Raw genomic sequence first — 12,500 nt, forward strand, 5'->3', positions numbered from 1 at the left:
CTATCAGTAATAGTCCTCGAATAGCAAAAAGCGTGACGCTTTCTTTCGTTTTATTCCCAAATAAATATCTCTTCAACTTGCATTTGCTAACTTTATTATTGCCTTTTCTGTCTGACTGGTTGGGTGATACTAAAACAATTAGACCCTTCGCCCTCAAGGGCCACGGGTCAATAGCCCATTCGGCTTCGCCTCATGGGCTATTGACCCGTAGCCCTTGCGGGCTACGGGTCTAACTGTTAATTATTCACCGAAGGCTGGGTCAATAAAAACCGAGACGAAGTGAAGTTTTTGTTTACCGATTTTCACCGGCCTGAGGTGAATAATCGTTTTAGTATGATGACATGGGTGATTATTTGAAAAATATGCATTTTCTTTAAAAGAATTAATTTCTTCGTCTGTCACCTCAACAAAACGGCTTGAGGCCATTTTGAAAAACCTCTTAGGTGATTATCGAGTAATAATCACCTCAAATGCAACCAATCTGCGCAGGAAAATTTTCAATAACCAGCTATGTAATTATACTAAAATGCTGTTTTTCGCTCCTGATCATGAGCTCTTGCCTTTTGACCTTTTTCTTCTCCCGATACGACATGAAAATAAACTTATAAGTCCAACAAAATCTTTGTTCACAGGGTTTCTGCTTGAACGACAGGCACTCTCGATGAAGTGACAAGCATATGGGAAATGGAAACTGCAATCTTACACAAACAAATTCATATGCTGGTTTTTAAATGGAATGTTCACACCTATATGCTCTAAAATAAACTCAGTGTACTTCTCTGCAAGTATCAGCTCTACTTTTTACTTTTATTATGAAACCCTCCCACGCCCCTCCCCCCTCTGTTCCAGCGTAATAACTTATCCTTGATTTCCGAATGACGTCTCGGGCCCCCAAACTACTGAATCTCTCGGGATTAGTTCTCATCAAAAAACCTTGAACCTACAATATAGAACTCATTCATAATGGCGGCCAAATAAAATATTCTTCTGTTTCAATGCTAATAAGCCTTTCGAGCCTCGCTACGATGAGCAAATTTCAAAAGAATATTTGTTTCAAAGTGAGTCCAGTAGGTCTAATTAACATAAACACATAAGAATGCGAAGGAAGAAGCCTGTCCAGTGTTATTTGCTCTATTCTCTTTCGTCGCCGATGTCAGTTTTCTACAACCACCAAGAAGGGAAATCCATTTAGGGTTTCTAAATTTTTTTCAATCAATATCTGTGCAGAACCTCACATGATAAGGCTTAACTGTCTTTACTGCACACTTATTATAAAAATTTTTAAAAATCTAATCAGTACAAAATTAAATTGAACAATAAATCTAAAAAAAAAATTATAGCTTTTTGTCAGAAAATGGTTGCACTGAAGACAAGAGAAGCATTTAGGACTTTAGTTGCCTTCTATCATTCCTCGTGTCCTAACCACACAATTGCACGAGCGCCTTTAATTCCTTCGACTTTTCCAACCATCTCACGGCGTTCAGCGTCCAGAATAACAACTGTGTTCTCGCCTGTCGCAGCCGTTGCTAAATAACGAGCATCCGAGCCGCAACCAATCACAATGGGACGTTGAGTGTGGACCCAGTCTTCCTGTTGGGGCTTTCCCACATCCGAGATAAACTTGAGTATTTTTATACCTCTTTGATCCACGTGAAGAACAATGATCGCTGATTGGTCTCTAGAAGTAACATATAAATCATAGCCCGCGTCACGACGGTAAAAAGCGAGCTGGCTGAGTAACAGGTTTGACTCGATTTCTTGAAACAAGAATAGTTGGCCTGCGGGGTCAATGTACTGGGTCAAAATCGCGTAATAGTTTAATGTTATTACAAAACGGCCGTCAGGCGACGCAAACGAAGTTCCGAAGTTGTATTCACTCATTGCTTGTAACTGATCTTCTTTTAAATCAATCACTAGTTGTGCTTTGGTGTCGCGGTCCTCATTCGTGTAGCACTGTACGAAAGCAAGATTTCGACTTTCAGATACTGCCAAACCAAATGTTCCATGGCATTGGTATTCGCTCAGGTTATAAAACTTGGAAAATTCCATTGTAGACAGGTCCACCTCATGGAACCCTGTTTCAAAAATATGAGTCACGTAGCCATAGTTTGTTTTTGCTGTTTCTGCGCCTATTAGTTCGCAGTTTTCCGCTGCAAAAAAGCCATGCACGGACTGTGAGTTGTCATCCATTGTTTGAACTTTGATTGACGTATGCTCTGTCATTTTGCTGGCTTCTGGAATCACAAATACTGTCCCGTTGTCGTCTTCATCCTCAGTGAGAGTTTCCAGCGATTTGTCTGCCCAAGACAAAACCCACACAGCATCCAAAGATCTTTAAAAAAGGGAAATGGAAAATTAGGACTACAGTGAGGGAAAATGGGTTCGTAATTATTATGCATTTTGTGAAGCGAGAGACTATTTCTTAATCTCTCTTTTCTGTAAAAATGTACAACATTACAATCACCTTTAATACACGTTGATACTATTTCCTAGGGTCTTTTAAAATAACTAAGAATGATGCTACCGTTACAGACTTTGAACCAAAAAAAAAACAAATAATGAAAGTGTTCGTAGCATTTCGTTGCGTAATTTCTGACAACCAGTAGCAAATTTAAATAAAAAGGCTGAATGGTCGCGTGAGAAAAGGAATAGTTAAAGACAGATGAGATGTGCTAACTGCAACCCACAGCAAAAACAAGAAAGCCGGGGAAAAAAGTATTCTCTGCTTTTGTTAATAAAAGATAGGAGACCTCAAATTCCTTCGGTGAGTCAGTGAAACATGATGAACTGGTTATTGACCTCTTCCATTAAACATAACTTTTCATGCGTACATGCATCCCTTCTTTAGGCAAAAGAGAAACAACACATGAAAAACACGAGAACTCGTAGCAAAGAAAAATTGAGAGGATTTTTGCCTTGTAATTTCCCCAACCATTTCGAATTTTGAAAAATTCCCGACACAAAATCAGGCTCTCACCTAAAATATTTTAGCTGGTAGGGATAGTCATCTATCTTAACTTCCTGGACAAACTTTTGAGCCGCTACGTCTAACACGAGCACCCTTTGACCCAGAAAGTCCGCAACGTAGAGGTGTTTGGAGTTGATGTTCACAGCACCACCCCAGTTACAAGCTCTGTCTCGACCTCTTGTGCATATGGTTGATTGAGTACCATTTATGACGTCATCAGCTGGGATGTGACTGACAGCGGACAAGTTCTCCGGATTAATGACGTAGACACCATCGTTTGCAAAAGCGTAAAACGCCTCTCCGCCTTGAACATAAACAGTTAAAAGATGTGAATGAATCTTCCGGTGCATCAGTAGAAACAAACATTGGTGGCAAAACTCAATCAATCAACCGATGGCATTTATTTATACACGGTGGCAGGGAAAATGTAAGCAGATGATAAACTGACGAGACCGTGTTGTAAAATAAAGAACTGGGGCCGATTGCTCGAAGCCTGGTTAGCGCTAACCGTTGGTTAGAGCGAGTTTCAATTGAGTGTCGTAAAACCAAAACCAAAGTAATTACTTTGGCCAATCAAAAAGGAAGGAGACAATCCAGTAAACCAATCAAAACTCGAAGTAATTACAAGTAGCCGACACAAAGCGCGGGAAAATGTGCACGCGCGAGCCACGATTGGTTTTGGTTTCACTTCTGATTGGTTGGGAAACTCAGCGCGAGAAATTTGGACCAGTCACTGAGTGAAGTAATCATAAACCAAAGTAATTATCTAATTACTTTCGGCACTTAATTGAAAACCGCTCTGAGAGGTATCAAAACCTATAAGTTTCCATGGTATTTAACGCTGGTTAGCATTAACCATGCTTCGAGCAACCCAGGCCTGAAGGTTTGAATCTGGATTTAAGAGCTGATAAATTGAAACATTAAAATACGTTCCTTAAAGTACATAGGAAAAACTGAACTGAATCTCTGACTTAAAAAGTAGATTCCGTCATTGTTGACGTCAAAGATAAAACCATAATCATCCGCCAGGCTTGATAGGTGTTTCAAAAGAGTATGATCATTTAAAAGCCTTTTTACTTTTAAAGCTATTGAATTCTCTTTAAATAATTGAATCGTCCAAAGGGTTCCAGACTGTACTGCCGTGCACGGCCCCGGGAGAATTTTGAACTTTTCAGCGTTTCTGTTCATGGTTCTGGGAGTGCAAGTTTATTATCGCCCCCGAGTGAATACAAAGAGTTTCGTCTCTGAAACAGAATACTAAGAGGGGTGGTATATTTTATAGTCTGCGCAGCTGGCGATATTGTTGGCACCAGAGGCAAATTAACGAGCGGCGAGGCCGCGCGGAGAATGGGAAGGGGCGCTATGAAATACTGTATTTCACAACGCCCCTTCCCATTCTCCGCGCCGGCATTAACACCACCTACGCGGGCTATAGATTTTGTTGATCTATGCAATGTAAACGCGACAACCACCAATTCGCTCCTTTCAGGAACTCAACACTTGGTGCACGCCACCAGCGCACTTGTAAATTGGCACTTCTCTGTATTCACTGACGTTTGTGTGGCTGTTGATTCTTGAGAATGTCGACCAAGTTTACCTTATTCTTTTGACGGAATACGCGTTAGTTCGTTTAACTTAAGCAGTTTTTAAACGATGAATGAATTGATATGCGCTCGCATGCTGGATGGGCAAAGCCTCGAATGAACGACCTAGGGGGCGGAAGTCCGGCGCGTTTATCACTACACAACTGTAACTCCACCTATCATGGTATTGCAAATTGAAGATCCTCACCTTTCACTGGAATCTGAGCTACGGGTTCCACAACCTTTATCTCTACTTGTTTCCGGTCAAGGCCCAAGTCATTTATGGCCTCGCATGTGTACACACCATTGTCTCCAGCTCCGAGGTCCTTTATGGAGAGCCGTCCCTCAGGGGACATTGAAACGCGACCATTCTTTTTTAACCTCATCTGATCCTTAAACCACGTGACTGAGGAAACTGGGTAACCACGCACTTGGCATTGGAGAGTAAGACTGGAACCAGGTAGTGATTGTTTTTCGTCTTGGAAAATGTCAACTTCGGGTTTACTGGCTGCAAAAACAAAACAGTTCTTATATCCTTCTCGAAAGAAGAACCTAAAATTTTTTGCTTTCCTTTCTCAAAATAGATGGGGAAAACCTTCAAAAAGCAATGAACGATAAGCTAAGGGCACTAAATTAATAACAACCTAGTGTACCTTACCAAAACTTTGTAAAAATTCGGCTTTCGAGAGGTACCCATTTTCGTCTTGATCTCCCGATTTCAACCATTTCGTCGCGTGGCAAACTTCGGCGAGTTCTTTGATGCTGGGATATATGACGTAGTCAGTGATCAGTTTTTTTAATTCAAAACCGCTGACTCTGTGATCGCCGTCTCTGTTATACCGCAAGTAGAGTTCGTCAATCACACTTGCTGACGTCACCTCCTTGTGTTTTTTCTTATGACACATGGCCAAAATAAGCTGCTTCATTTTGTACAGCTTATGATCATGGCAACCTGTCAAGAAAATTGCATTTTAAAACTAATTAAATTTAGTAAGTAATTGCTTTGCCTTATCGTAACAAAGCCAAATTATCAAACAAGCTAGTTATGACGCAAAGCAATCATATCAGCCAAGGCAAAGACTCGCTGAGAATGTCGCGCCAGATGTTTTAGCCAATCACCGAGCATAGTAAAGATGGCGGTATTCATTCCGACCCCGAATTTATAAGCCGCTCTAAGAATATAAGGGCGCAGGGATGGCGCAGTTGTGAGAGCACTCGCCTCCCACCAATTTGGTCCGGATTCGATTCCCAGACTTGGCGTCAAACGTAGGTCCAGTTTGTTGGTTCTCTACTCAGCTCCGAGAAGTTTTACTCCCGTTTTCACCTTTTCTTAAAAAAACCAACCCGCGATTTGCGTAATAACAAAAATATATTAGTACTTTGGCTTTTCATATTTGCACTTTGTATTGATTTGATTTTAGCTGATATTTTCTTATTTTAGTTGACCCTATACTCTGTACACTAGTTATTTGTATACCTGTTCGATCTACAATGTATTGTTTGTAAAACACAATTGAATACCGTAGCTTTCTCTACTTGTTCTCTCTTTTATACACATGTAACCACTGCTCTCCTCGACTAGCTATTGCTAACTGCGAGCAGTGCAGATTGAAATTGTATCACATAATGAAATTCTACAATAAACGGAGCTAAACGGAACGGAAATAGTACTACAGCGTACAGTTAACACTTAAGTAAAGTTCATTGTTATTATTATTATTACATATCATACCATCGATGCTATGTTTAGTTTTCAAGCAGTTCATCATTTTGAAGTCGATGCTGATCTTTTCTCCACTGAGACAAGCAGTCCTGTGAAGTTCACAATGGCTGTCGTATAGGTTTCCGTCTGATCCACAAACCGGGTGAAATCTCTTCTTGCACCGCGCCAAACAAACACATTTAGTTTTACCATCTGACTGGATATGGCACTCTCGGCCAGGAGGGCATAACAGCGAGCATTCTGAAAGTGAAAATATTCTTTGAAAAGGGGACATTAGACCGTTTTCAGTGGCTTGAGAAGTTATAAGACGTAATACGATCAGTGCGCTTGACTTAGCTTGCTTTTAGTTTCTTTAACAGTAAATCAGAAAGCCAGGCAGTGGCAGCTCATAAAAGATTCAATAAATCAATAAATCAAACAGTCAATCAATAAATTTGCCAACCTATCAATCAGGGTCACTTTTAGGATAGCAAAGGAACCTTAAACCTGGCATAAATCTACCTAATTTATAACCGGCACTTCATATATTTTTTTGTAGAACATGCCAATGACCTTTGAAGCTAACGGCGAAATGTACCTTTACTTCATTTAATTATGGGTTACATATCATGCAAGGGTTGAGGAGCGACAACGGGTCCCGGTGGGTTGTAATGGGGCAGCCAGTCGTGCTGCAAAAAGTTAGTTATCACATGCCCTTGTCATAACCCTGATAGCGCATTCCTGATACATGAATCTCAGTAACAAGGGCATAAAGGCGAATAACTGATGCCTTTATTAACAACAGGATATAGTGTATGGCCACCCTGACTGTAAACCCTGACCCTCCAGGTTGGGGGTTGGAGATGGGACAAAGCCCCTTCCTCCCTCCCCTAATTATTTAGTACAGTACTGAACCAAAATCGGCCCAAAAATTTTGCCCCATTAAGTCGAGTCAAGTGGAATCGCGTCCAGACTCGCATCAAAGAAATGCTCACTTTTATTCTTTGCTAAGTTCATCTTCCGTTCGTTCGAACCTCCAAGAACCTGATTAAAAGAAAAAGAAAATGAATTTTAAGGCGAATTCGAACCTCGCTTGTTCGTTTTCAGTTAATTATAAAATGGAAAACAAAACTAGGGGAACAAGATTAAATTAACTGCAATTGGAAATTTGTCTCAATCCACGACTAAATAAAACAAGGGCAGTGGTTATTCGTACGGGCCCCGTACGCCGACCTATATTTGCCATTCATATGGGAGTCTTCTTAGAATGAATGCCGTTGTTTGATAGCTGAACTCCATACATGTATAGACGAATTGAAGACGAGGTAAGACTTTCCGAGTGTTATTGAACCTGTAATAATCATTCTAAGTAGACTCCCGTATGACTGAAAAACAAACATAGGTCGGTCTACGGGCCCCGCACGAATAGCTACTTTGCAAACTAAAAGGATTTCTGCTCTGAACAAGCACGCACAGTGGGCTTGGAAGCTCGAATTCCCAGTAGTTTACATTTTTCTTTTCTTGCCTGGAAAAACGTGAAATAACGATAGTCATTTTTGATGAATGCCTTTTAATTGTACAATACAATTCACAAAATGTTTTTTTTTTCGCAATAAACCTATGGGACAATAGAAGACATCGAGAAGTACTAGTGGTAACTGCAGTTTTGTTTAAAATACTATTTCAAAATGGTCTTGATAGCACAAGCGTTACTAAGATTTTTAAAAATGCAACCACACTTTTGAGTTTAAGGAACATGTTTCCATGTTTCAGATGATGTTTGAAACATCGAAACATATTCCTTAAACTCAAAAGTGTGGTTGTATTTAAAAAAATATGAAAATACTATTTACATTAAGGAAATCAAATAATTATTCTGATTTACAGGTTTTTGACCACAGAAACTGACCCAAGACCTTATATTTCATAAACAACTCCTCGATGAGAACGATTTCTTTCCTCTTTTGTTTTCTTAGCTTACATGAAAAAAAGCTGATGTTTCCTAACATTACAATCAATTCCTCTTCTACAGTTTTGACGATGAATTCCAATGAATTATTTATGATTGCAAGAGAAGGGAATTCAGAAAGCTTCTACTCGTGCAAACTTCTCGTATCGGTATGTAATAAAACAAAAATCATCTCTTCATTAAGGTGAAAAAGAGACATTTTGTTCTGTTTTAGAGAATATGTCTTATAAGCGGAGACAAAAGTGATGCTCTTGCTGTCTTTGGTCATAGAATTGGCTTGAACAAAACAAACATTCACACAACACGCTGGATTCCTTTGGCTTTAACCTCTAGTGTCAAGACAATTGTCTTCTTATTACAAACATCTTTTCATGAAAATCATGAACAATTAATGAGGGTTATCCTTCGCAAAGATAAATCAAATACGCAAAACTTGCCCTTAAGTAAATTTATTTTCTGCGTGTATTAAAGTGAAAGCTAAATCAGTCCGGCAAAATAAGTTTTTATGTTAATCAGAGTGATGTATGACATTGCCATCTATTCCTTAAATATCAATAGCCTTAAAGCGCGTCTTTTGCTAAGCTCTTTCTTGGCCATTCGTAAAGGAACAGCAGATCATATCAGATCAACTGTTGAGAATTCTACAACAAAAATAAATAGGACCGCGGCAAACTGTTTTCGAGATTCTAAACGCACGCTTCAAAACGGTGTGTTTTATAGCAGAAAACGTATCCATGGTATGACTTGTAAAACTATGACTTACCAGTGGGCGTAGAAAGACGAATGTAAAGATTATGAAAGCCAAGGTTGTGGTCTTCATTTTTGGCGGAGCTAGTTCACAGAGCATTGACAACACACAGCCCTTTGGCCGAAAACACAGCTGGAGATCACGCGCTGCGTTAAGAACGCGCTCGATTGCTGTTAGTCGGGGAACGCGGAATGTTGCCTTAAACCGACAACAAAGAATTCAAATGACAAGTCAGTACCAGCATACCAGATTGCCACAAACCAAAGAGTGTCTTTTCAGTATGCCAACAGACGCAAAATATCGTGAGACTATCAAAACAGTCTCGAATCCGACAAAACGCGCTGATTTGATTTCAGCAGCGCTACAACTTTAGTACGCGTTGCTAAAATCACGTTTCAGAGAATTTTTCAATATTTTTGCATAATTCAGGGCACTTGGCCAAATGCCCATCATGTCATAAAGACAAAACAAATATAATTGACTTTTCTTAATAATGGAACTTCCCAGCCAATCACAAGAGCAAGCAAGATAATTTTTCATATCACTCTCTTTTGAAATTATTGGTATTGGAAAGGCTGTTTTCTCATTACTGAATGTTTCGGTTGGTTAAATGGTGTGAATTTCATCAGAGAAAAAGGGAAATTAAGCAGTTCTAGGCGCAAATATCTCTAAGAGTATATTCAAATGCGCCATATCTATTATGAAATAAATTATATAAGAAATAAAAATATTTAATTATTATTACTGCGAAGGAAATTTGGAGGAAATTGCAAGCACATAAGCATGTTAATTATCTTGTCTCATCCGGACTCCCGTTTATGAAATATTTAAAACAGTACAACTACTACAATCCAGATAACCCTGTTGGCTCAATTAAGTCCACTTGAGTTCCGTGACGATTTGAGCCATCGCTGACTCCGCTGTGTAAGCCGGTTGATGCTTGTATGAAATAGTCCAAAGCAGATGTGTGTCGTTTTTTATATTATTCGATCACTTCAAGCAAAGCCCCAAACGCCGACATTTTAAATCTATTCTTGTAAACCAATTAACCGTATCAGTTCTTGACAACATACGAAATCGAGATATTCAATTTAAAAAGTTGATCTGGTACGTAATGATGGTCAATGATGACTGGGCATCTATGGAAGTGAGAAGCCCTTACTCTGTAAGTCTTCTGTACCTCTTCCGCTTGGCGGGGAAGATTAAAGCCAAGTTTTCATATGTCGGGAAAATCCCAGACGATTGGGGATTTCGCAGTTTCCCGACCGTCCCAGACTTTGCCGACTAATGAAAACCATAAATCGTAGACATCCCCGATAATCTGGGATGGTCGGGGACAAATCGGGAAAATAGGAAGCGTTTCTATTTTCGCGACGTGTCCCATATTTTTGCGATTGTCGGCGACGTCGGCGACGAGGGAGACGTCGGCGATGGTTCTACATTGCAAGTTTTCAGTTTTTGGCGCGCTTTCCACTTTCTGCGAAAGTCACCATTGGGAGAATCTGGGACAAGCGTTTGTTGATTTTCCGATACTCGGTAAAATCTGGGACGGTCGGGAAACTGCGAAAATCCCCGATCGTCTGGGATTTTTCCCGACATATGAAAACTAGGCTTAGGGGAGTCTCTCTCAGACAACTTTTGTGTGTCACACGTGTTTCGTCACGTAATCGACAGATGCGTGACAAAACATGGTAGGCAGCATCGCTGACTTTACGTATATATACGACACTATATTTTGATCATGGACTTGAAATGGGTTCTAATGAAGCAGAAATCTGTGCAGTTACAGTAATTTGCTCGATGAACAGAAATACTAGAGTCTACGTACCCGCCATTATTTCGAAAATTTTGGCAATGAAAAACATCACGTAAAGTTTTTCCTTCGAGTCGTTACAACAACAAAAAATTTGGACCACCTACCCCTAAAGTGAAAGTGGTATAGCAATGCGTCACAAAGTAATAGGAAAGAGTGTGCAAAGATGTTCTTTTTACTCACTAAGCGTGACGTTTCGTTGCGTTTTGGTTGCGCTTCTACGCAGACAATGTATAATTGGTTGGTTACGCAATCGCTCTTCCGGGAAATATTGCGTGATGAGCTGAAAGTTCGCGAGAAGACACGCGTGATGACTTAGGTAACCAGGTTTTCATGCAGACAGTGCCATTCTCTTCGAAGATCCATCGAAAACAATGTGTTCTAAGATTTTTCTGCTGTTATTCATCATATCTCTGGTATTAATCCCAAGCAATGGCCGTAAGGCCGATGAAGAGAACCCATTTCGTATGGCGAAGCTGAACATGATCTGGAGGAAAGCTCAAAACAAGATGTCGCAACAGAAGTTGCAAGACTTTCGCCATGTTCTCGAGATGCAAGACCGAGCGGAAATTCGTTGGAAAGAAGTGAAAGCCTCCGGTGGTGACGAAGATGGTGAAATGGAATCAATGCTTCGAATGAAGTTTTCCCGTGTGCTTCAACAGTTTCACCTGGAAGATCATTTCGATGATATGGGCAATGATATAAGAGACAAGCGCGCCGGAACCGAGGGACAAGGCGTTTTTAATGATAAACGCTTGAGCGAACTCTGGGAATCTGCACAAGGTTTGTTGCTGTTTTTATATTTGCTTATAATTTTGTAGACACCGAAATTAAAATATATTCCTAAACAGTTGTGTAGGGTGGTACAAATGTTTTTTTTTTTACCTCCGCCATTGCATTTTCATAATGCAGAACAAAACCCCGTGCCACATATTATTTTGTTCTCTCGTCCCACATGGTCCGGGTTCAATTTCCGTGTAGGTTGAGATTGTGAGTTATCCACTCTGCCCTGAGAGGTTTTTCTCCAGATAGTCCCGTTTTCCCCTCCGCAAAAAACAACCTACAGCGTGAGCCCAAACTGTGCCCCAACGCAAAAATACACTTGACTCTTAAGGTGACTTAACACAGTTTTGAAGCACTCATACTTCCACTTCTGCTACAGATAAGTACTACCACGAAAAATTATATTTTTGATGGCTTAAGTGCTCTGCAGGCTGTTGCCATGGTAACGCATCTGAATTTACCCATTGACCCCGAGAGTGAAATTTAATAGATTTTACTCTAACACTAGGCCCCAGTTGTTCAAACGATGGATAGCGCTATCCTCCGGATAAATCACTATCCACTAGATAGTGATTTATCCAGTGGATAGTGCAATCCATCGTTTGAACAACTGGCCCAAGATGATTAATTATTTTTACTCCGAGGGTGTTTGAGGTGTGAATTGGTTGACACAAGGCCTAAAGAGTGCTTATTCCTCATTTCAAGGCTGTGCTCTAAGGAAAATTTCATACTGTTATCGTATGAACAATGAGACAATTGATTACACACTGATATGTAACGGCAAACAGGGAATGGTGTTGAATAAGAACTTTCATCATTGGAGTGTCCGTAATAAAGAGGTTAAGTTTGTATGAATTTTCTCTCTGGGGCAGAGATTTTGTGTCCGTTGTCCGTATTATAGAGGTTATTTTTGTATTAGAGAGGTGTCCGTAAG

The 12,500-nt window shown here is 40.1% G+C and overlaps 2 protein-coding genes across 2 annotated transcripts in view; one reads left to right on the plus strand and one right to left on the minus strand.

The window, feature by feature from the left end:
* Nucleotides 1-774: 774 nt before the first annotated feature.
* Nucleotides 775-9,401, minus strand: LOC138005475 (follistatin-related protein 5-like). The gene is made up of 7 exons (XM_068851699.1): nt 8,986-9,401; nt 7,249-7,297; nt 6,284-6,514; nt 5,210-5,503; nt 4,760-5,059; nt 2,978-3,272; nt 775-2,332 (listed from the first exon to the last, which is right to left on the minus strand). Exons 1-7 carry the CDS (start codon nt 9,067-9,069, stop codon nt 1,405-1,407), a joined length of 2,181 nt encoding a protein of 726 aa, XP_068707800.1. The 5' UTR covers nt 9,070-9,401; the 3' UTR covers nt 775-1,404.
* A 1,685-nt stretch (nt 9,402-11,086) lies between these two features.
* LOC138005503 (alpha-2-macroglobulin receptor-associated protein-like) overlaps nt 11,087-12,500 on the plus strand; it is a 6,811-nt gene continuing 5,397 nt past the window's right edge. Inside the window, exon 1 of the mRNA XM_068851723.1 lies at nt 11,087-11,566. Coding sequence (XP_068707824.1) covers nt 11,158-11,566 — 409 coding nt within the window. The 5' untranslated portion in view covers nt 11,087-11,157. The remainder of the gene's footprint in view (nt 11,567-12,500) is intronic.

This window comes from Montipora foliosa, chromosome 1, assembly GCF_036669935.1.
Source record: "Montipora foliosa isolate CH-2021 chromosome 1, ASM3666993v2, whole genome shotgun sequence".
NCBI lineage: Eukaryota > Metazoa > Cnidaria > Anthozoa > Scleractinia > Acroporidae > Montipora > Montipora foliosa.